Source organism: Mirounga leonina, unplaced genomic scaffold, assembly GCF_011800145.1.
Source record: "Mirounga leonina isolate KUSES-001 unplaced genomic scaffold, KU_Mleo_1.0 Mir_168, whole genome shotgun sequence".
Lineage (NCBI taxonomy): Eukaryota > Metazoa > Chordata > Mammalia > Carnivora > Phocidae > Mirounga > Mirounga leonina.
Window position 1 is genome coordinate 13,716,912 of NW_023270426.1, and position 24,841 is coordinate 13,741,752.

At 35.9% G+C, this 24,841-nt stretch overlaps 1 protein-coding gene across 1 annotated transcript in view; it reads right to left on the reverse strand.

Moving 5' to 3' along the window:
• FBN2 (fibrillin 2) overlaps positions 1-24,841 on the reverse strand; it is a 261,369-nt gene that overhangs the window by 171,639 nt on the left and 64,889 nt on the right. Inside the window, exons 6-7 of the mRNA XM_035014042.1 lie at positions 22,056-22,253; positions 10,076-10,201 (exon numbers count right to left, since the gene is read on the reverse strand). Of these exons, the coding sequence (XP_034869933.1) occupies positions 10,076-10,201; positions 22,056-22,253 (324 nt within the window). The remainder of the gene's footprint in view (positions 1-10,075; positions 10,202-22,055; positions 22,254-24,841) is intronic.

The window sequence follows — 24,841 nt, forward strand, 5'->3', positions numbered from 1 at the left end:
CAAGTTATTCAATGCAAGTGTTGCAACTTCTGATTAATATACTAGCAAGTGATATGTGCTAATTTTGCCTCAAATGTCAGCTCTGGGCTGCTGTCTGGCTGTCTCTCTGGATGCCTATCACTCTTCCCTACTGGTCGCACTTTCTTAGAAGTTCTGTTTTCCTTATATGAAACACACAGGGGCTTTCTAAGAGTCAAGCCTGGAAACCCCATTGCTAGCCTGGCACCTGGGCAGTATGTCCTTCCCAAATGGGTTATAAAAGCACAAATGCTGCAGATTTCCATTTTAGATTTTAACCCTTCATATATATGCTCCAAATTTCTAAGCTACTCAATGCTCCGCCTCCCAAGCATCATGAAAAGTAGATTCCTTAGTGCAAAGCACTTTTACTATCGATTCATCTGATTACAAGCATTGTCTATTTTACAGGGAGAGAAAGACACCAACCCCATTGGATGTCACTTTTGCTTAGCACACACAGGAAAGCATGACAAGTGAGACAAGCTCTGATTCTCCAAAAAGAAAAATTATGAGAGGCATTGTGCAAAGTATCTGAAAATCAGATTATGAGAACCTGGTTGGGCAGTGGGAGTTACAAAGAAGAGTTGAAGACAATGTAGTTTTAGGCAACAAGATATCACAAGGAGATAATCAAAAAGAAGTTTCCATTATTGGCCCTGTGTTAAAAAAAATCCTTAATTTTGTTCCTAAGGGCAAAAGCGTGCAGAACTGAGAGGAGGAAGGCTGGGGACTAAGAGCAGGTTAGCTCAGGAAGATGAGCTTTAGCAATCTTTGCCAGTTTGTTAGCACTGCTCAGAATTAATCTTGTTCTCAAGGAGGTATTTATGTTGTTACAGGCTCCATCCCTTTTATGGATATGTCTTAAAAATAAAGATTGAATACCGAAAACTGCAATCAAGATAATACTGTGCTCAAGAGTTGGTAATGTTTAGTACCTGCTTTGGGGGGAGATGTAAATAAATTGTAATATTTGCAAAACAAAAATAAACACAAAAGATATGGGAATGTTTGCAGTGTCTTTGCTTCTCCTGTATGATTTCTTAATCTGTATAATGAGCCCAAAACCACATGGAAGAGAGCTCAGGATTAATCTAGAGGATTGAGTTAGCCCTGTGAGCCAGGGTAAGACCACTGATCACTCAGCAGACGCTTCTCAACCAATCTACGGGGCGGGCTGGCTAACACACAGGCTAACACACAGGAAGAGGTGGAGGTCACCCTAATTGCAGAGTATTAGGGTCTCTGTTTCCCCATCTGACACCAAGCAATAGCAAGTAAAGCAAGGCTCTAATCTACTACTGCTGCTATGACCTAAGCTACTTACACAAACATCAATCATAAGAGAAATGTAAGTAAGTCACCTTTCAGAAATAAGTGGATCAAAAAAGAGGGTAAATAACTCTCTGAAAAATCAAAATGGCCCTGACTCCATCGTGCAGCTCTGTCCATGCTGAGCAAAGGAGGGGAACCACTGGGCTCCACTTTGAAGGAGATACGTGGGACAACAGGGTCCAGAGTATATGTGTCTGCAAGTATGCTGGCCAATATTCACAATAGGAAGAACCAGAGAACGACGGCCACCGGGGGAAAGTGGATGAACACACTAAGGTATATCCGCATAATGGGACAGAATGGATTATTCACCTTAAAGATGAATTAGAACAACGTGCAACAATACAGATGAACTGTAGCATCATAATATTAAGTGAAAAGAGTAAGTTCCACAAGGTATTAAGCCTTTTATTGTAGTGTTTAAAAAACTGAAATCACAGTAATAATAATAAATGGAATATCTACAGGTGTAATAAAAGAATCTAAAAAGAAAAGAAAATGTGGAGTCCTGGCTTCAAAGTGATAGTTATGTTGTAGGAGTGGGGGTAGGTGGGGAAGCACCATGGGTACATGTGGTTGTCTTGGTCCCACCTTTTGTTTTTCGTGGTTTTGTGGGTGCATATTATATTAATGAAGATATTTAACTACATAAAGGCAGGCTATGAGTAAAATAATAATGAGAATATGTCATGAAACAAATATTATGATTAATGTAATTGTGTGTACCTAAGAAAGGGACAATACACACGCTTACACACACACAAATATGTGGGTCTGCGTGTACACGTGTATTTTTGAGAGACAGAGACAGAGAAGAATCTCTGAAATAAACAAATGCAAATACCACAGGGTAGAGAGAAATTGGTTCATTTTCTACTTTGAAAGTCCTAACCCGCCTCATTGCAAAGGAGCAGCCTGTGTTTTGAAACCTAATTTCACTGGGTCATGCAGCTCATTTGCAGCTGATCACCAGAATTCTACCAGATTTTTATTTAAGATGATCTAAGAACAACATCTCCTTTCTTCACAATATGACTATCACATACACTCTTTTAAATAATACTTGTATTTTGGCCAAAAGCAAATTATAATCAGCTTCACTGTAATTACCATCTTTGACCTACCTCTCTCATACTATTTTACTTCTATTTCTAGTCGTCAAACATATTTCAATGAGATTTTTTTTTCCTGAACAGCAATTAATGAGAACCATTTAAATAAAATATATTTCATTCAATGTTCCTAAATATTTATTGATTTACTAGTTTTTTTTTTTTAGATTTTATTTATTTATTTGACACGGAGAGAGAGAGAGAAAGGGAGCACAAGCAGGTGATGCAGCAGGCAGAGGGAGAGAGAGAAGCAGACTTCCTGCTGAGCAGGGAGCCTGATATGGGGCTCAATCCCAGGACCCGGGAATCATGACCTGAGCTGAAGGCAGACGCTTAACCTACTGAGCCACCCAGGTGCCCCTAAAGTAATAGTTTAAGTGTAATTCTGCTCAAACCCCAGATTTTTAATTCATACTGGATAAGGATTAGATTTGCATATATTGTCTGCATGGTGGCATGGAACATGGACATGCTGAGTGTTCCAGGGACAGAGGTTGCAATGCCCCAGGACCAGGGTCTAACAGGTTGTAATGCACTGTTCCAGTCAACCAGGAGGGAGACAGTAGTTCTGCTATAGGAATTTGTTGAGAGCTTCACAAAGAAAGTAACTGAGCCTGTTTTTCACCTTCTTCTGTTTTTAATTTTTTTAACAAATAATACATTTACATGGTTAAAAGTCAAAAACTTATGCTAGAACACTCATTGAGAAGTCTCTCTCTCTCTTTTTTAAGATTGTATTTATCTATTTGACAGAGAGAGACAGCGAGAGAGGGAACACAAGCAGGGGGAGTGGGGAGAGGGGGAAGCAGGCTTCCTGCTGAGCAGGGAGCCCGATGCAGGACTCAATCCCAGGACCTTGGGATCATGACCCGAGTCGAAGGCAGACGCCCAACGACTGAGCCACCCAGGTGCCCAGAGAAGTCTCTTTTCCATCCTTTTCTCTCCCAAAATATTTTCACCCTCAAAATATTCAATGATGCATATTTTCTAATATCCTTCCATGCACATTCTATGCATACACAGGCAAACACATGCACACACAAATACATTCTGTGTAAATGAAAATGTTTTACAACTTGCTTTTGCCATGTAACAGTATGTCTTAATCATACTTTCAAATCAATATATAAAGTGTCCACAATGTCTTTTTAAGGATGAATAGTTTCTAACTCATAATTTAATAGGTTTACTGTCATGTATATGTTACTATATTTTCCTATTACAAAAAGACAGGAGGGATAATCTTCTAAGTCTATCATTTCTTGATTGAGTACAGTTAGGTTAAATACTTTGAATTAAAATTTATGGGTTAAATGTTAAATACATTTGTAATTTTGACAGATAATTCTAAATTACTCTCTACAGAGGTCGTGCCAACTTTATACTTTTATCAGGAATTTATGAGAGTATCTCTTTCCCAAAACCTTCACTAATGCAGTTTTACATTAGAATTTTGCTCTTATCAAAGTTTATAGGTAGAAATGATATTCCATAGTGTTATTGTGTACTTTCTTCTTCTAAGTAAGGGTAAGTGTGTTTTAGTGTATTTAACAGTCACTGGTATTTCCCTTGTCAATGGACAGTTCATGTCCTTGAACATTTTTATTGGATATTTTCTTACTCATCTATAGAACTGATGTATTAGAAAAATTGGTCTTTGTCTTACAAGTTGCAATTTTTTTCAGTTTATTATTGTCTTTTATTCTTGCTTGTAGCAGTTTTTTCTTCTTTTACTGCCATGCAATTTATATTTTATGTAGATGAAATTACTGATCTATACCTCCATAGCTTTAGGTAGGGTAACATACTAAATAATGCTTTTTCAGATCTAAGAAAATATAAAAATTCTCATGATTGTTTTTAACCCCACTGTTTCTTCTGTTCATGCTTATATCTTTGGTTCATTTAAGATGAATCTTCAGTTCTAAAGTCATGGTGAATAGGTTATTTTAGCATAGTGGTATGGAGTAAATTTTCATTTTAATGAACAAAAACTAGAGCAAAAATCCATTGACTAAATATCTAATATATCACTCATGAAAGGCAGTAAAACATATGTTAGAGAGAAAGGTTAAGTTTTTCAAGAATTAGCCCCTGTGGGCTAATCTTCCTAAAGGTTCTATGGAAAACTGCTACATCTGAGTGCTTAAAATGGTCAATCCTGGTAGAGGGCTGAGATGGTGGATCTGGGCTGGAGCCAGTGAACTGTAGGTCATACATTTGCAATCTCAAGGCTTAGACCACTGAACCCTGATGACACAGAGGGAAGGTTTCCCATTCATGAAGACTGAAGTGTAGAAACAGGCCTGGAGGTCAAGGTCCCAATTTTTTCAGCCTTGTTCATATCAGAGGAGAGAGACCATGCTATTTCCAACCACCCAAACTCCAAAGCCAGTGCTAAGATCACTAAACTGGTTCTAATTCTGCCTTTGCTGGATTGCAGGGCACTACCACATAATGCAACAAGTAAAGAGAGAACCATAATCCTGTTGCTGCTGCTGACTCCATGAGCTTCCTCCTGTAAATGCAATCTGTGGGCTGGGCTATGTGCTGCCAGGTCATCCTCTTGTGTTCCCTCAACGGCTCTGGCTGAGTGAAAACTCAAGAAAATCTAGAAGGGTAGACTCCTGGTTCTGTAGCTTCTAACCCACCTAACTTCGACAAAGTTATTTAGCTTCTCTGTGCCTCAGTTTCCTCATCTGTACAGTGGGTTAATGATAGCAACCAACCTCACACCACTGTGTGATGATTTAATAAGAAAACCCACTTATGGTGGTGTTGTCTATAATATATTAAGTGCTCCATAAACATTAGCTTTTATTAACATACTTTGGTGTGATCTATACTCTGTCAGCAGTCAGACAAGAAAAATAAATAAAATACAATGTAATAAGTGATGTGATAGAGGAATAACTTATTTGTTATGGGGCAGAAAGCAGGCTTGAGTTTATCAGACTGGGCTTTCTTATTTAAGGGAGAGAGAATCTATTTTTTAATTATAATGCTGTAGATTTCTTTTAAAAAGGATTTGAAAATGATACTTCTGTGGTTTCTAAATTGATGACCTAAAAAGTTTTATGTGTTTCCAATATTTACAATCTGCCTACTTAAGTATCAATTTTAATATGTAGTTTTTCTTTTGGACAACAGTCAATGAGTTTATTATTTATTTTAAAGTTAATACGCTTTTGGTAATACGAGTAAAAGGAAGCATTTTTCAGTTTGGGACAGAAGTTTATTTTCCATGGTTTATCAAAGCAGAGCTGCAACAGCAACTAAAGATACTGTGCCAACAAGTTTCATGATTTCGTGAGCATAAATATATTTGTTGTCACATATCTCCAAAAACTAAACGCTGTGGTAATGGAACAAAGCTGAAGACTTCTTCAGAATAAGTTGCAAACAACTATTTGACATATAAAGAGCCACTGAAGGGAAGCTTCCCAGTGCAATGATGTTATTTTCCTGCCTTCCATTTAAGCCAGGAAAGAATAACTGCAGCGAAGAATGTTAAAGAAGGTATAGTCTGAAAGAGGGAGGTCATGCAAGGACGTCTGGCACCTAATTGTGCTTTCTCCAAGTGGACCAAAATTCAAAATAACATTTTATCATAAAAATAAAAAATTCTGGACAGCATTCTAATATACAATTTCATATTATATTGATGTGTGCCACTTTCCTTCCTCATTTAAATTAAATGGATATTTGGAAGAATGAATCTCTGAATATAGTAACTGAAGAAAACTTCTCTTTGGATGTGAAGAAATAGTTTACTCCACCAACAAATCATTTTCTCCACTGTACAACAGAATGAGGAAAAGATTCTGGAGCCAAACTGGCCCAGGAGAAATGACTTGACTTCAGTAGGCCTGAGAGGCTTAACTGAATCTGAGACCCTAAATGAGTGAAGGGGGAAAATAATGGATTCTCCTTTAGACAGACAGACAGACAGACACACACACACACACACACACACACACAGAAATGAGCATTCCTTTATGTTCTGGGCTCAGATTCTCAGATAGGAGAATCCACCCAAACAATGATATAAAACAAAAAGAAGTCTCAATACAGATACTTGGTCATGTGTTTCAGACATTAACTCAAGAGATGAATGCTGCCCCACCATTTTTTCTCACTTTATTATAAACTATATGTGTCGAAACTTAAATTTTCAGCAGAACAAGCCTTTCAGGATACGATTTTAGCTATGAAGATATTCCAGCGAACAAGCAGAAGACAGTAATTTCTTTTAAATAGAGAGGGAAGGTCCCTGACTCCATAAGTATTACTTGCAGATGAGCAAAGAGGAGTAATGACACAAAGATCTAAAAATGCCAAACTGCACTTACTACTTATGCTCTTTGTCTTTGAATGGTAACCAGAGCAAAATAAGATTATTAAGGAAATGAAAAAAAAATCAGGTGAAGGAAAAATTCCCATAATATGGGACACTGCCCTCTTTCCAAATACAATTTTAACTCTGGCCCTACATTTTACCTTTCTTTTTGGACACTCAACCCAAGTCAAGGAAATTAAATTATTATCCACCATACTCCCAATTACTCAACATATATTTTTAGGAGCTTGCGATAGATATAGCAGGAACAGTTCCAGGCTTGAGGATATGGCAATAAACAAGACAGAGTTTTTGCCCTCAAGGATCTTACCCAAGTGTTGGGAGTGAGATGGTCAACCTACAGATATCCACCAAAAAAAGAGTAACACAATTTTTTAAAGTTAATGACCTCACTTTGCTGCCCACCATTTCCCCCAAATGACTCAGATTCAAAACAGTGGTTAGCTTTCTTATTTCTGAACAAACCCAGAAACTTAGGCTGAAAAAGATTTTAGAAAATTTCATTGCCGTATGAACAGAAATCTAATATGCGCCATAAGAGAAACAGAAAGGTCATCATTTTCATGTAAATCTTCCAATACTACTATATTTTATGTTCACATTGTAAGCTACATAGAAAACTAAAATATCTTACCTTTGACAGTTGGTCAAAAGTAATTGCTATGGTGACATTTTTATTTAGGGCAAATACTAACTTTAAATTTATGTCAACATTTTTACACTGACACTGTATAAACCATACATAAACTCACTATAATTCAAAGCTGTCACTGAGTGCAGCAATAGTTTACAGTCTTTCCAGATACATCATGCTACCAATTACAATAAATAGTTTTATGTAAGGAAATACCACTTGATCTTTTACATAAAAGAACACTATTACTTAAGGAAATTTGGTAATCGTTACTTTTAAGACATATCCAAATAAATATGACTTACACACAAAGTAAAGGCTTCATAAAACCTTTAGTTTTCAAATTCTAATCACCACTTCTTCCAATTCTGCTATTCCCCACCAATCCCAAATATTAAATCACATAATTCTTTCTGGGCAATGGCTAAGTGGATGTGGCTGCCTGGGCAGGAAGTAAGGAAGGCGAGGACTGGATTCAGGCTCTGGGTGGTGCCTACATTACGTCGACAGCCCCCTTTACTAAAGAACATAGACAAGTGTGAATAAAGAGTTGCACTGTCTCCCTCCAAACTCTGCCTTGGCTCTATATGTTGTTTTGATGAAGTGTGATGTGGAAAAGGCTCATTCTATTTTCAACTAAGAAGAAATACATTGTCTGATGATTAATGGAAATGTCACAACCACTTTCATCAGTCAGTGGCTGTGCCTTCTCACCTACTATCAAACACTGTCTTTGTTCCTAAGTCTACCACCCTTGGATCTAGTCTAGATAGTATTTCAGAAGTAAAAAGTGAAGCACAATGACAAAAGGTTGAGCCATATAGAATTAACCCCCAAAGAGGCCAGGAAGGAAAATACAAGCAGTAGCAAGGATACAGCAGCTTAACCCAGACCTTCTGCAAGTCCCCATCTCACTGGTCCAACTCCTGGGCTCACTTAATTTTCCCATCTTCCAAGTATTTTTCTTAACCTTTCCAATGTAAGCAGACTTTGGTTATCAATATTATATTTAAATGGCATAAGCTGTACAGACATTCTTCCTAGGAGTTTCAGAGAGAATTTATTGGGTCTTTAATATAATTAGCCACACTTTATTACCTTTTCTTCTGTGGAAGCATGAAATTAAGTTGAAAAAATGTAAATTGTATATAATTATGACGATTAATTTAGAGTAGACTAGAAAGGCAGTAAGCCAAATAGAAAATATAGAATGATACATGTTCCCTGGGTTCATGGAATTATGATTTCTGGTGTTGGAACCATAGCATGTACTTACCTCTACCTCCCGTCCAAAAAAATAGTTCGTATTCCTGTTTGTCTTCTATAATTAAACTTTAGATTTTACCTTTTCCCAAACTGTTTTTTCTACAGAGAGGGACTAAACTTTTTATAACCAAGCAACAAAAAATAACCCCCAAATACTGCCTTTTAGAAAGGAAAGAACAGAAGACTTAACTATGTACACTAAAAGATGATTTTAGTTACTGAAGGTAAACAGGCCTAAATAAACTTGTGACGGTTTCTTCACAGGAAGCAATTATAATATGTATTTGCTACTTTTAGTTTACTCAACTCAGAAAATGCTCCCAGATAAAATCATAACAGGCATATGAAATCAATTTCAGATTTACTGAATTCCCATGTAAGCTCAAATTCACATTTTTCCACCTCAGGTAAGCCAGACTGCCAAAAACAAATTTCTGGAATAATTTTTTTTCTAAACTTTGAGTAGATATGAATGCTTATGTCACAAAAAAATGAAAATATAGTATTTGCCTTTAAAAAATTACCTCAATGGGAATAAATTGATGTAAGTAATCATTCTACTGGAAGTATCAACATTATTCTAATGTTAGAATAATGTTAGAATATTCTAATTATTCTAACAACATTCTATCCATGTTAGGAAAGCTAGACACTTTTAGAAGCTTCTTGAATTCTGTAATAATGATAAAGCTTCCAATCACACATAAATATAGCAAGTGATTTTATCCTCTATGAGGAATGCTTATGGAGTTCATATTTCAAAATTATATTCAGTTCACATTCAATATTATAATCACATTCCAGAAAATTATTTTTTGATATGTATTTGAGTAAGCTATTCTTTCACAGAATACCTGTTGCAGTAATTTCCAAATTCTCTCTGAGTCAATTATACTGGTTTTTTCACTTGGCAGGCAGCCGAGAAACAATATTCAACACAAAATTCCAAATACTTATTTAATAACATAGGACAGAGTGCCAACTTCTAATGCATCACTTTATGACAGACACTGTACTTCACTCAGAATTTTAATCTTTTGATATAATTGTGTAAGTGAATTGGAAAACCACTTTATTAAGGAAAAATATAAAGGGCTGATGACTCCCATTCCCACTACGACAGAGAAACTGAGTAACAAACCCCTTGTAAAATGTTCACTGGCTCTTTCTAAATCAAACCCATTAAACACACAAACCGATACAAAACCATTCTAACATCTATGCCTTCATCCTCCCACTAAAATAAAGAATTTTAACTATGATTGACTTCTTCAAAATTCTAAATGAAATTATGACTTTCTGGGATTCAGAGCCATCAGTAAACATGCCCCTCCAAATGCAGACACTTACCTTCACATTTCTGAGTAGTTTCACTCTGCTTATGACCAGCAGGGCATTTGCACTCAAAAGAGCCCACGGTATTGATGCAGTTTCCTCCCTGGCATATCCCAGGAATCGCCTGGCATTCATCAACATCTGCAAGAAGAAAGCACTGTGAACAAAGATACCCCTACCTTCCAGAATATCTACACCTATTTCTTTAATGTAATGTACAGAGAAAGATCAGTTATTCTCAAGAGCATGGTGTAAGGGGAATTGGGACCACTTTGTAGGCATACATTTTAATTCATATTAATCATGTACGGTATAGATCTCATTTGCATTGTTATTTTCTCTTGGAATTTTATTTTTTATTAAGAAAATCCATCCCTGTTGTGTGGAAAACCGATCTCTTGCTTTGATTTCCTGCAGAACGCTTCTGGATGTTTTCACTCTCCTGGTGATGGGTGCTCAGGCTACGTCCATCTTCTTCTCACCAGCTCAGGGCATGATAAAATCAAAGTCTCTACCATGTCTCTTTATGGAGTTGGGTAACTATGGACTGTGTAAACTCAGAGACTCTTAATCCCTTTGCTGTAGACCCAGAGCAGAATTACTATATCACAGAGTATATATATACACCCGGTATGAATAAACAGTGCCCAACAGTCAAAATGCCTTCATACCACTGGCAATCCATACACCTACAAGTAGTTCACCAACCTCTATTGTCCATGAGGATTCTTGTGGGGTCTTTTTTCCCCTCCCGGCTAACACATGACATAAATATCCAAAATCCTAATTTTCTTTGGTCTAATAATTGTAAAGGGATATTAATTCTAGTTTTCACTTCTCTAATTACTAATTACTATGTGTGTTAGCTTTCAGATTTCTTCATCTGAAAGTTGTCTGTATCCCTTAAACAGTGTTACATTGAATTTGTCACACTCTTTTTTTTCAAGTTTTTATTTAAATTCTAGTTAGTTCACATCCAGCTTAGTTTCAGGTGTAGAATTAAATAATTCAACACTTATATACATCACCTGATGCTCATCACAAGTGCACTCCTTAATCCCCATCCCCCATTTCACCCATCTCTCCACCCACCTCCCCTCTGGTAACCATCAGTCTGTTCTCTAGAGTTAAGAGTCTGTTTCTTGGTCTTTTTCTTTTCCTTTGTTCATTTATTTTGCGTCTTAAGTTCCACATATCAGTGATATGGAATTTGTCTTTCCCTGAATGACTTATTTTGCTTAGCATAATATTCTCTAGCACCATCCACATCGTTGCAAATGACACTATTTTGTTCTTTCTGATGACTGAGTAATATTCCATTGTATATATATACCACTTCTTCTTTATCCATTCATCAGTCAGTGGACATCTGGGCTCTTTCCATAATTTAGCTATTGTTGATAATGCTGCTATAAACACTGGGGTATATGTACCCTTCGAATTAGTAGTGTCATACTCTTTTTCTAAATTTAAAACTTTAAACATGGCAATTATCTTCTTCATTCTTTAAGCTATTAGTTTTATCCATTTAGGAACCAAAAATCTTAATATTGACGAATGAAATCCAAGAAACTATAATAAAGATGTTCAGACAAATAAAAGTTAAGAGTCCACAAGAAATGTTAAAAGAAGTTCTTTAGCAGGAGGGGTGTTTGGGTAGCTTAGCTGCCTAAGCGTCCAACTACTGATCTTAGCTCAGTCTTGATCTCAGGTTCGTGAGTTCCAGCCCTATGCTGGGCTCCACACTGAGTGGAGCCCACTTTAAAAAAAAAAAGTTCTTGAGGAAAAATAAAAATGAGGTGAAAATTATGGTCTATATAAAAACCAAAAAAGCACTGAAAATTTAGTAAGCATGTTGATAAATTTAAAAGACCTATTTGTTATTTTTAAATAAACTTAAAGATAACTGGTTGTTGAAAACAGCAACAGCAAAATAATAGTAATGTATTTTGAAGATTACAAAATGCAAAGAAGTAAATAGTATAACCACAATAGCTAAAGGATTAAAGGGGGAAAGAAAAGAATACTATTGTAAAATTATTACATTATAAGTCAAGTGGCATAATATTACTTGAATACAGACTACAGTAAGTTAAATATGTAAAGACAAACACTAAATTTTGTAATTTTAAATAAAACTAACATTTTATAATGTTAAAGAGATGGAGCTAATGATCCAATTATGGAGATAAAATGAAATACTAAAATATACTCACTCTAATAGAGGCAGGCAAAAAGGGATAAAAAATGGATGGGACAAAAAGACAAGAAATAGTAAGATACAGATTTAAAATCAATAATACTGATAATCATAGGAAGTGTAAATGGTATTAGTAATTCAATTACAAAGGCTGAAATTGCCATAATTGATTTTTTAAAAAGATGTAATTTATTTTGCTTACAAGAAACCCACTTTGACAGAGATAGCTTAAAAAGGAAAAGAATGAAAAGATGTATCACGTACTCAATCAAAAGAAAGCTGAAGTGGCTAAGTTATTGTACAAAGCAGTCATCAGAACAAGAACCATTACCAGAGATATAGATGGATATTTCATAATAACAAAGGGGTCAATTCGTTAAGAAGACATAATAATGTACAAGGTGTATATGCTGATTAAAATGTTAAGCACCCAGAACAGAAAGTGACGGACCTGAAAAAAGAAAGAGACAAATCTACAATTATAGTTGGACATTTTCATATTCCTTAGTAACTAACAGAACAAGTAGACTGAAAATCAGCAAGGATACATAAGACTTGAACTGTATTTTCAACCAACTTGTCCTAGTTGACATTTATAGAACACCCCACCCAACTTTAGCAGGATATAAGCTATTTTCAAGAGCACATGGGATATTTTACCAAGACATATTCTGAGGCCATGTAAAAAGGCTCATTAAACATAAAAAAATTAAACTCATACATAGTATGTTTTCTAAACACAACAGATTTAAACTAGAAATGAATAATAAAAAACATCTGGAATATCCTCAAACATTTGGAATTTAAACAATATACTCTGAAATAATCCATGATTCAAAGAAGAAATCACATGAAAAATGAGAATACACCATATCACAATTGGTAGGACCCAGCTAGAGCGGTGCTTAGAGATAAATACGTAGAGTTAAGATGCTTATTTACAAAAAGAGCAAAGTCTAAAATTGGTTACCTAAGTTTTTATGTAAAGAAATTTTAAGAAGACGAGCATATTAAACCAAAAGTAGACAGAAGCAAGAAAATAATAATAATAAAATAGAAAAATTGTCAAACAACAGAGATTATCAGTCACTACAAAACCTGGCTCTCTGGAAATACAAGTAAAACTGATTAGATCTGATCAAATTCTACAGAGATTAAAAGGATCAAAGGAAATAGTATGAACAACATTATGGCACTAAATTCAACAATTTAGATAAAGTGTACAAATTCCTAGAAAGATAGAACTACCAAGGCTCACTCAAGAAGAGATCATCTGAACAGACCTACATCTATTGAAGTTAATTTAATTCATACTTGAAAATTCTTTTTTTTTTTTAAGATTTTATCTATTTATTTGATAGAGACACAGCGAGAGAGGGAACATAAGTAGGGGGAGTGGGAGAGGGAGAAGCAGGCTTCCTGCTGAGTAGGGAGCCCGACGCGGGGCTCGATCCCAGGACCCTGGGATCATGACCTGAGCCGAAGGCAGATGCTTAACAACTGAGACACTCAGATTCCCCATACTTGAAAATTCTTGCACAAAGAAAACTTTAGGCCTAGGTGGCTTTACTGCTGAATCCTTTCAAATACTTAAGGAAGAAATAAGCAGGTGAGCTGCACACACAAAAAAATTTTTAAGATTTTATTTACCTATTTGACAGAGAGAGAGAGAGCACAAGCAGGAGGAGTGGCAGGCATAGGGGGAGGAAGAAACAGACTCCTGAGCATGGAGCCTGGCCCAACATAGGGCTCAATCCCAGGACTCTCAGATCATGACCTGAGCCGAAGGCAGACGCTTTACCGCCTGAGCCACCCAGGCGCCCCTGTACAAAAATTCTTGCAGAAAAAGAGAACAGGGGACACTAGCCTACCCATTTTATTTGGCTAGCATTACCCTTACCCCAAAGCTAGAAAAATATATTACAAGAAAAAAAACAACATAATAATATACTTTTTGAATAGGCACACAAAAATTCTTAGCAAGGCAACTTTAGCAATGCATAAAAAATTAATACATCATGACCAAGTGAGGTTAATCCGAGGAATTTAAGTTTGCTTCAACATTCAAACATCAATCAGTATAATGCATTATATTAACATGTTGACTAAGAAAGAGAAAACACATGATCATATTATAATGTGAAAAAAGCAAGTGACAAAATTCAATACTTAGTCATTTCAAAACCCTCAATAAACCAGGAATATAAGGGAGCTTCCCCAACTTGATAAAGAGCCTGTACAAAAAAATATATATATAGCTAGGGACTCTTGGGTGGCTATGTAACAAGAGTAAGATCACACTCTATGTGTTGTTCTGCATCTTGCTTTTTTTTTTCACTGAAATTATTTTGTGGATATATCTCTAAGTCAGTATACATTGATTTACCCTATTATTTTTTGATAAGTCCACAAGTTTGCTGTATCTTAGAGTATGTAAATTAGAGAATTTAAGCCTACAAAAAGCTTAGCATCTTTATTATTTCTTCCTCATTTTATCTGTCTAGAAGAAATTACAATAGCCCAAAATATTTTATACTGAAATTAAAGTAGATTTCATTGTCTTATTTAAGGATATCTGATCCAAACAAAACAACTAGAATGAAATATATAACAAGAAATTTATATACTGAACTGTTTAATTCAGAACATTTCAAACCACATTATTTTTTAAAATGTACTACATTTCCACCCTCATTACAGTGTGGTATAAGACATCCCCAGAAACCTCTTCTCCTGGAAGATAAATCAGAGAAAGAATATCATGATATAAGCTGAAAAATGGGGCCAAACCTATAAATCCCTTAATACTATTCATAAAATCTTTGACTCCATATTTAGTAGATTCAGTAATTTTTCAAAGGAAAAAGCAAATCGACTTTATGGGGCTTATTTTGTAATTGCCTAAAAAGTATTTTCCTAGAAGGAAAAATAAAACCTTTATTTTTGAAGTATCCTAGACCACGCAGCCATACAGAATTAATTTCTTTTAGGTAGTTAATTATTAAAATGAAAAGCAAAAATTTTACAAATATCTTGTAGAAATAATCAACTTGAACCTAGAAACATAACAAGCACTCTCTAAAAAAAGCAAGCCTCAGACCTTCAAACTACACAAGACATTCTACATTGTCAAAGTGCTAATGTAAGCAACTAACGTCTGAATAGTTTCCCACTGTCTTGATTATATAGATGTGTTGTTCATTCCTTCAGTTCAAACAAAAACTATTTCTTTAAATGTACAGCAACTTCAAATCACATGTAAGGATTTTATAGAATAAAGCTAAATCTTTCTCTTTTTTTTCTCAAATTCTTATTTAAATTCCAATTTGTTAACATACAGTGTAATTAGCTTCAGGTTTAGAATTCAAATCTTTTGAAACTTAAACCTTATACAATCTCTTCAGTGTATGTCTATTAACTAAGGTTATAAATCATGTGAGAAGGTAATGGTAATTCTAGTTTATGAACTCATTTTTTTTGTTAACTTTGCCCATCACCAAATTAGATCCATTTTTAAAACTTAAGTTCTCATTCCTATACTCCATTCTGGTCTCAACCTCCAACATATATCTGTTGTACTACAATAGCAACCTTCTAAATGGTTTCTTTGCTTTCACTCTGGTCCCCCTATTACTGACATTCTACAAAGCAACTAAAATAATTTCATTTAAAAATATGTCAAATCAAGCAGAGGTCATTACCTCAGAAGTCTGCAAACACTGCCACACTGTTTTCTGGTCTTTAGGAGTTGCTCTAGAGAAGTTTCAGACTCAAGGTACTTCCTTTAAAAAAATACTTGCTAATTCTGTTTTATTTTGCCGATGGGATTCCATTTAATTCCGATTTTTATTGAAGTTTTGTGCCTTCCAATCTGCAGCCTGATGCTTTTATCCACTTTAGAAAATCCTTCTATTTTATCTCTAAGACTCTTCTTCAGTTCCTTTCCACAGCTTCCTTTAGTCTGATTTCACTGTGTATCAGATTCTTTATAATCATTGCCTAATTACTGTTCTCTGACATTATGGTTTGTGGTTTCCTTGATTTTAACTTTTGTCACTGATATTTTTTCAGTTTCATGTATGCTTATATGTATATATGTATTATTTGCTTTCCATTAGGTAAAGTTTCAAATCCTTCTTCAGTTTCTTGTTTGAGTACTACCAACCCACTTTTTATCTCTGGTTGTCTTTACTGAATTCTTATAACTCTCCATTGAGCACGTTTTAAGAGAAGAAACAAACTGCTTTTCCTTTCCTGAAGCTAAGAAATGTATAAATCTTGTGTTTATTTGGGTTATTCTTCCTTGAAGCATGTTCACTTGCCTCTTTCAAATGTTTTTCTCTTTTTTTCAGTTGTTACATGTAGACCTTTTCCCTTTATTACTCATCTTTAAATGGGGCCATTTCCTACTGAAGCAAAAGTGGAGAGAGCCCAAGAAGAAACAAGTTGGTTTGAAAGAAATTTCTATATGAAATACTTACTGGTACCTGCTTACCAAATTCTCTCCCACTTTTTCTTTTTTTGCCTTTGTATTAATTTTCAACTTTCGGGTGGGGGTATGAACCTCTACTCTGCCTTTTCAGATACACACTCTCTGAGATATTCACCAGGGGTTTCAACTTCCCCTGAGGATCTGTAGTAGACCTCTCTCACTCAGGGGCCTCTCCAAAAGGAGATCCACAGCCTATGAAGAGCCTTTCAGAATGCTGAGACTCAGAGTAAATACTCAGAAGACTTGCCCTGTCCCAAAGACTTCCCAACAGTTTCAAGTGTTCATCACTGCTTTCAACTGGGGGGAGCAGAATTTTATTTTAGAAGATCTTGTTTTCTATTATTTATTGTTAGTTTTTCTTCAGTTAGAAGAAGGAGCATATTCTATCTTTAAGTAAGAGTTGTGATGAGCACTGGGTGCTGTATGAAAAGTACTGAATCACACCTGAAACTAATATTACACTGTATCCTAACTGGAATTTAAATAAAAACTTAAAAAAAAAAAGAAATGTATGGGAATGGACTTGTTCTTAACTCAATGAAACTACACTGTATAATTCATCTTTCAAGTACCATCTTCTGTCATTAAGATCTAAGCACCTGCAAACATATGTGTAGAAGCATATGGGAATAGCTGTAATGTGTATCTCACTGAAACCACATTGCATATAAACTGTTGTTCAAATCACATCTTCCTTCATTAAGATGTATGTTTGTGAAGTGTAGAAGTATATAGGAATAGCCCTGTGCTTACTTCATTGAAATTTCACCATGTATAATGTGTCTTTCAAGTAACATCTTCTTTCATTAAGATATAATACACAACACACACATATATCACCCACACATTATTTAAAAAAAAAGAGGGAGTTTCTACAATTAATTATGATTTAAGTAAATTTTCTGGATTGTATGGGAATGGCTTGTTTTCACACAGTGCCAACGGAAGTTAAACTTTATAATGATCTGGTTAACTAGAAAAATGTAGACAGCCCAGATAAATATGTCTTTAATAATTTATACTAATCAAATGAACCAAATCTCCTTTCCTTTTGGGGCTGTAAAGAAGGCCCGGAAATAACTTTCTACTGAGGGCATCTTCCTTCCCATCTATGACTGAGGGACGAGCCATGCCTGTGTGGGTTCAGGGGAGGTACAGCTTCTCTACACTTCTCATGCACAACCTGAGTAAATGAATTAGATATTTCTGAACACCGTAATCATTTGAAAAAAACACACAGCACCATTGGTTTGGCAGGGACTGATTTAGGGTCTGTACTGTTGTTTCTTTATTCAAGTCCTTGTCCTGTGTCCTAGCTAGGTCCTGACTCTTGTCGTGTAGGTCTGATGTCTTGTGCCTCTCAATTGGCAGGGAATAGAACAGAGGCTCAATGTCAGCCCATTACTATTGTCCAGGACAAAGCAAAAGACACAATTTAATGAGCAAATTGCTTCTGCCATCTTTTCAGTTTGGGCAATGGTTGGAATAGTTTGAAAGACGAATTCTTAAAAATCAAATAACAAATTAGTAACTACAAATTTTAATATATTTTTTAAAAATTTTAGATGACCCTATTCATTTGAAAATCTAAAAGACTTAAAGTCAAGTACTAATATTAAATAAAATATCCTATCAACTAGAGTAGGTTCATGAAGACTGTACAGATTAAAAGAGAGTAAGAAACTTTAAGAAAATAATACAACAGATGCACATGGCAGTTTGTGACATATTTAAAGTTTGTATATATTCTTCAAAAAGGGCTTAACGCCACTTTTTAAACCTTTAATTCACTCATTTTATGACAGCTTAAATTTTAAGGCCTGTATTATTTAACTCTGGATATTGAAGAAAATAGAAGGAAGTGCAAAACTAAATGTGAGTTAGTCTTGGGCAGAAGGGGTAGAACAGAAATGGCTCTCAACACGCAAGAAGCCATGAATCATTACGACCAAGCAGCCAGCACGCTAAGAATGTGCACCGCCCTGACAATGTTCACTTCAGTCCAAAAGGACATCATGGCAACAGTTAAATATAAAAGATGCACTCTTCTCTTCACAGCGTAATTTGTTTTAAGTATCATCTTAATTTTCATTTAAGTATCAACTTAAGAATCATCATAAAAACAGACTCATGACCTAATGGATCTCACACTCCAGCTGGAGGAAAGTAAAAGCAATAAAGACAGTAAATAATCAAGCATATCAGAAAGTGATACATGCTTTAGAATAAACAAAAAGTATTATCCTAGTAAATCTACTCAGTACTAATCTAGTAGATCTACACAGTATTTTCTCTTAAATAGGAGTCGATATAAATTTTATGGAAATCTACATATGAACAGTTACTCTGTTTAATACGAGATCATATTTCATGTCCTCTGAAGCCACAAATAAGGTAATTCACTAACTGCATCAACTACAGAGTAACATTATGTTTCGAACTTCAGAAATGTCCTTTCTTGGCTAATATAAACCACATTTTAGAACCAATATAAAGCTATTTGCAGTCATCTTCTATGCATCTGAAAGTTATTTTTAACTCAAAAATTTTCAATTATACAATCAAAAAGATCACTATTATTGTAAAAAGTATGACACGCATGTATCATGTTTTATCATGTTATATTTTTCATGCCATGTATCTTCTAAATCAATTTGGCAGAGTATTTGGGAAACAGTCTAGGAATTTAAAGGGAAAATGAAATCACATTAAGATGCAGTCTTAAAATAGCCTGAACTGTGGATTAGTATTTAATTGAGAGGCTTCTGACTATGCCATGATTTTGAAATAAAGCAGAACTTTTTAAACTTGCTTTTCCAGATATTTTAACCATGTGGCAAGTTTCATTTTGTTCCTGTCGCTGTATTTATCCATTATATTTTTAGGCAAATGGAACTGAAAACTTATCTTCACTGCATAAACAAAATCAAATAAATAAGCCTTCAGACATTACTAAATCCTGAAGGGCATTAGGGAAATTTGAGATCAGATCCTACATTTCGTAAGTGTGTTCAGAAAAACTAGGCCTCTCTGACAAAATATAAAGGTAAAGAGAAAAAAGCTTAAACGCAAATGTAGACGATGAGGATTCAGTAATTGGGGATGTTTTGGTTGAAGTTAAAAGAGTTTTTCTGAACTGGACTATTTTTACAAAATAGTGGTTTCTGGAAGTGTGTTAATCCCATTTATTAATTCAAAAGATAGTTACTGAGTATCTACCACATGTTAGGCACTCTTCCAGATGCCTCAGAGACATTAATGAATAAAAGAGATTTATGACCTAATGGATCTTACATTTTCACTGGGGGGGAAAGTAAAAGCAATAAAGACAATAAATGAGCAAGTATATCAGAAAGGGATACACGCTATAGAATAAACAGAAAGTATTACCTTAGTAAATCCAGTCATTATTAGTCTAGATCTACATAGTATTTTCTCTTTAATAGGAATCTATATAAATTATATAAATTTTACTGTATTCTATTTCTAATCTAGGAAAGCTATGAAGTATGGTGAATATAATATATGGTATATCTTCTATAAAAATTACTTTATCAGAAACTATAAAATCAGACTGGTAATTGTATCAAAGATAGAGGTTTTTATTACCCATAGAAAACAGCAGATAATTATTATTATTTTTAAAGATTTTTTTTTTTTACTTGAGAGAGAGAGAGTGCACAAGAATGGGGTGAGGGGCAAAGGGAGAAGCAGACTCCTCACCAAGCAGGGAGCCCAATGTGGGGCTCAATCCCAGGACCCTGGGATCATGACCTGAGCCGACGGCAGACGCTTAACTGACTGAGTCACCCAGGTGCCCCAAAAACAGCAGACTAAAAATGACATTTACATGGTTTCCATATTAGGTCTGACCTGTGACAGATAATAAGCCAAGAGACAAAACACAAAACCATTCTAAGTCCACAGCTGACATGTAGGTTCATCCCTTGGGCATCCCTATAGTTCTCATTGGAAGAGTTTGGATACAGCCCAGTTTTTAACATTAACTTTTACAAAACTACAAAACTAACAAAAATCTGTAGAGGCCACTGTCAGAGATACGTTTACCAAATTATGCAGAGCACCTAAATGATTATTCTTCAGTGAATTGAAGCTACATGCAGGCTTCCCAAATTATAACTCTCTTCTGGGTTTTAGGACACTGGACTGGCTTTCTGCAATAAGCCATTTACAGGGGTTGGGTAGATGACATCTGTTTCTGTGATACTGGTCACTAACATCAATTTGAAAGACCTCAGGAATCTAACTTCATATATGATTTCGTGATAACAAATAAACCTGACTCGTCATGTCTCAAATATGAATATCATTTCTCTGAATAATACAAAAGTCATTTTCCATTTTCCTGTGATCCTACTGCCATAAGAGAACTCATTATAGAGCTATTTCCAAACTCTAAAAATGGGTTTAATATACATGATATGTATATCGTGATATGATATCAGAGAAGTAGCCAAAAAAGGGTAAGAATTGTGGTGGCTGAAAATTAATTATAATAATTATCCAGTGAAAATGTAACCATTTTTTTTTGATGACTTGGGTCGGTATCTACTACTGCAGCATCCTCAGGGATCCCTAGTCTAGCCCTGATACATAAAATATACACCAGGATGTGGTTGGGAAGATTGCTCAGAGACCAGACTGTAACCAACTGGATATAAACTCTTCAGTAACGGCATTCAAGGACAGAGTTTACACTGGGCCTCTACAGACACTATTAATAAAAATGGCGGGCAGTGTTAACCTGAGCCTAGATTCCCATATCTTGAATGAGAATACAAGAAAGAGAAAAACATTTTCCTGGGTATTTTCATGTGTATAGTTTGAGGGGTTGTGGTAAGGAGAGTGTAGTGCCTCCTGGATGAAGATCTGGGAGTGGTCTGACCTCTGATTATATGAGCTAATTTAATAAAAACAATTTTTTTTTTAATTTTCCCCAGTTTTTCATAGTATCTCCTCTCTTCTCCATTTATGTCAAGACCTGAAAAATGATTACTCATTAGGTGGCTAATAATCAGGTCATCTCTAGTCAGGCTTGTTAATGAGGCCCCCCCAGTTTTTCATTGTATCTACTCTCTTCTCCATTTATGTCAAGACCTGAAAAGTGATTACTCATTAGGTGGCTAATAATCAGGTCATCTCTAGTCAGGCTTGCTAATGAGGCCCCTCTTGGAGATGGCAGGAGTTTGGATGGTAGGAGGTATTAGGGGCAGATCCTCCGAGAGCAGTGAAGGAGACCCACACGTGGCAAGCTTGCGCACGCAGGCAGACGGCGAACTCACCTTGGCAAGCTCCAGTGCGGATGTTGGGGATAAAGCCCCGTCGGCAGGGTTGAGGCTGGGCAGGACACATCTCACAGGGGTGGCCCCAGGCCCGTCCCATGGTGGCACAGCACAGAGTCTTAGTGCAGACAATGCCCGTCAGCTGCCCTTGGCACATCTGGTTGTTGACCTGAGTGAAACAAGGGCCTGTCCTGTAATCTGGAATGTGAAAGAAGACGGAAAGACAGGTTTTATGACCATACACCAACCTTCCACCAGTAGCCCCAAACACATAAAACAGAGGCCATTTCTTCTGACTCGAGTGTCTAAAGACAAAAGGCTGGCAAGTTTCATTTTGAAAATTCCTCATTTTTCAATCATGAGGACTGCTTCAGGAGACTTCAAATGTATTTTACACCAGACGCTGTAAACGGGTGGCTCAAGGGCTGTGTCTGGGACGCAGATGTGTTTTCTTGGCCTGAATAATATTCTGAAAGAATTTAAATTAGTAGCCAACATTTTTAAATTGGGAAATTTCACATGAAATTTCTATTTCTGGCTTTTCTTGAAAAGTTGGAAGATCTGGCCATGCTAGGCCTGCCGTTCTACATGGCAGTGGGGGAGAGAAGTGTGTCCTTCTCTCTGACACCAAGCTGGCAGTCTCATCTCACTGCCATCCCTCACCTGCATACCATCAGCACCTGCTTGCAGGACTCTCTCTTTACCTAGCAAAGATTTTCTTTCCCAACCGGTGGACACGAGATCAGAATCAGAAGAGAACCAATAATGATATACCCTTCCATATCACAAATATATCTGAGCAGTCTAGTATGTCTATAAACACTAAGTTCTAACAATTTGATTTTTGTTTCTGTGTCAGTCTGTTTAGTTCCCTGTGTAGTTCATCCAGGAAGACTGTAGCAATAAGAGCCCCTGTCATGGATTCTTTCTAGGTAAGTTACTATTATTTAATCTCTATACTCTAAAAGACTGTACCATTTTCCAGCTCAGAAAAGCATCAGCAAATGCTAAATAGGCAGACTTCTGTGGATATTAAGGATGATCTACTGGGACTGTTGCATCTCAAACTGTGGTCCATGGACCAGTGATATATGCATCACCCGGGAGGTGGTTAGACATGCAGACTCAGGCTCTACCCTAGACTCACTGACCTAGAACTACATTTCGACAAAATATTCAGGAGAGTCATACACACCTTCAAGATTAAGAAGGGCTGATCTAGACTCCAGGTAACTTAAAAGCTAGGCATTCTGACTCTAGCCCTCTTTCTCCTATAATTTACTTCAGTGAACCTTTTAGATGATCAGTATTTAACTCTTTTAAGCAGAACTGAATCATTAACAAAACAGTTTTTGAGTGTTGTTGTTGCTGTTTTGAGAGACACTGGAAATCAGAGAAAGGTCAGTTTCATGAAGACTGACTAATGAAACAACTCACATTTGTTTTAAAATTACAACAGAAATATGTGAAAAGGGTCCCCCCCCCCCCCTTCACAGAGACTGTATGAATACAGTTCATTAAGTCTTGGGACTGTAAGATGATAGTCAGGATTTCCTGATAAGCCCTCATGCAAATGACATAATTCCATTTGAAGGGGAAAACCAGAACAAGTTTATTTCAGATTTCCAAGAACAGAACAATCTCACATTCAAAGAAAGCAGAGTCAATAATGGTGGTAAGATTTTTATGAAATACGTACTGGGAAAAAGCAAACTTGGATAGGATTTAACATTCAAAATGCTAAGCTAGAAGAACTCTGATATAATCTAAATGCTATCATGTAACAAAAACACAACTTAAAACCACATAAAACTTTTATTTTTTTAAAAACAAAGAATAAGGCTTTCTCATATAGAGCAAAAGAATATTTTTAAAGTTTAACACACAGAAAAAAACCCTAAAATAGGTAACGTTTTTTGCAAGCTGGTTTACACTCTGTTACTCTGCAGCTGAACTTCAACAAAAATAGCTCATTTTAATCCCTTACATAAGAACAACAGATGTGTTGGCTGCAAATCACATTTTTGAAAAAGACAATCTTTGCAGTATATGTGTAGATATGTCAACCTTATAAACAAGCATGCTTCCCACACCACAAACTGCCAGGTTGTAAATTTTTTAAACCTATCTATTGTCCTTCACACAACCATTATTTTGCTGTTCTAAACAAATATCAGACGCACAAATTAAATCAAGTTCTGAACAAGTGGGAAAAGTATTTTTCACAAAAAAATATAAACCATTTATCCTTCTGTAATTCTTGCATACATAGCTATGTTCACATTCTGCACACTTTCAGGATTCCCAGAGAGAAGCCTCCATACCCTCCCTCATAATCCCATCCTTAAGTAAACCAAATTGTCAGGAAATCTGTTCCTTCGGCTAACTACACTGCCTTCTTAAAATTATGTCCTCTCAGTCTGCTCTCTTTGGGGAAGGAGAATATCTGGACGAGGCTAGCTGTTTGTCCTCTGATGTGACCTTTCAGGTTGAAGGCTCTAATTAAGCCAACCCCAGACTTCTCTTCCTGGGAAAAGAGTTTACCTGTCCTTATTTCTTTTGCCTACACAGTATCTGCCTCCTTACAAACTGTGCTGAATCTATTTTCTTTTCTCATTATACTTGGCTTTCTGGTAGGCAACTGATTAGTTTAAAATGTAAAATTACGGCATTACCTACTTATTCAAGAATTACTATCTTGCAAAATATGAACAAATCAGTGAAAGGGGATGTAAATATCTTGATCAGATTAAAACATCCTGTCCCAAACTTGGCTAGCATTTTAA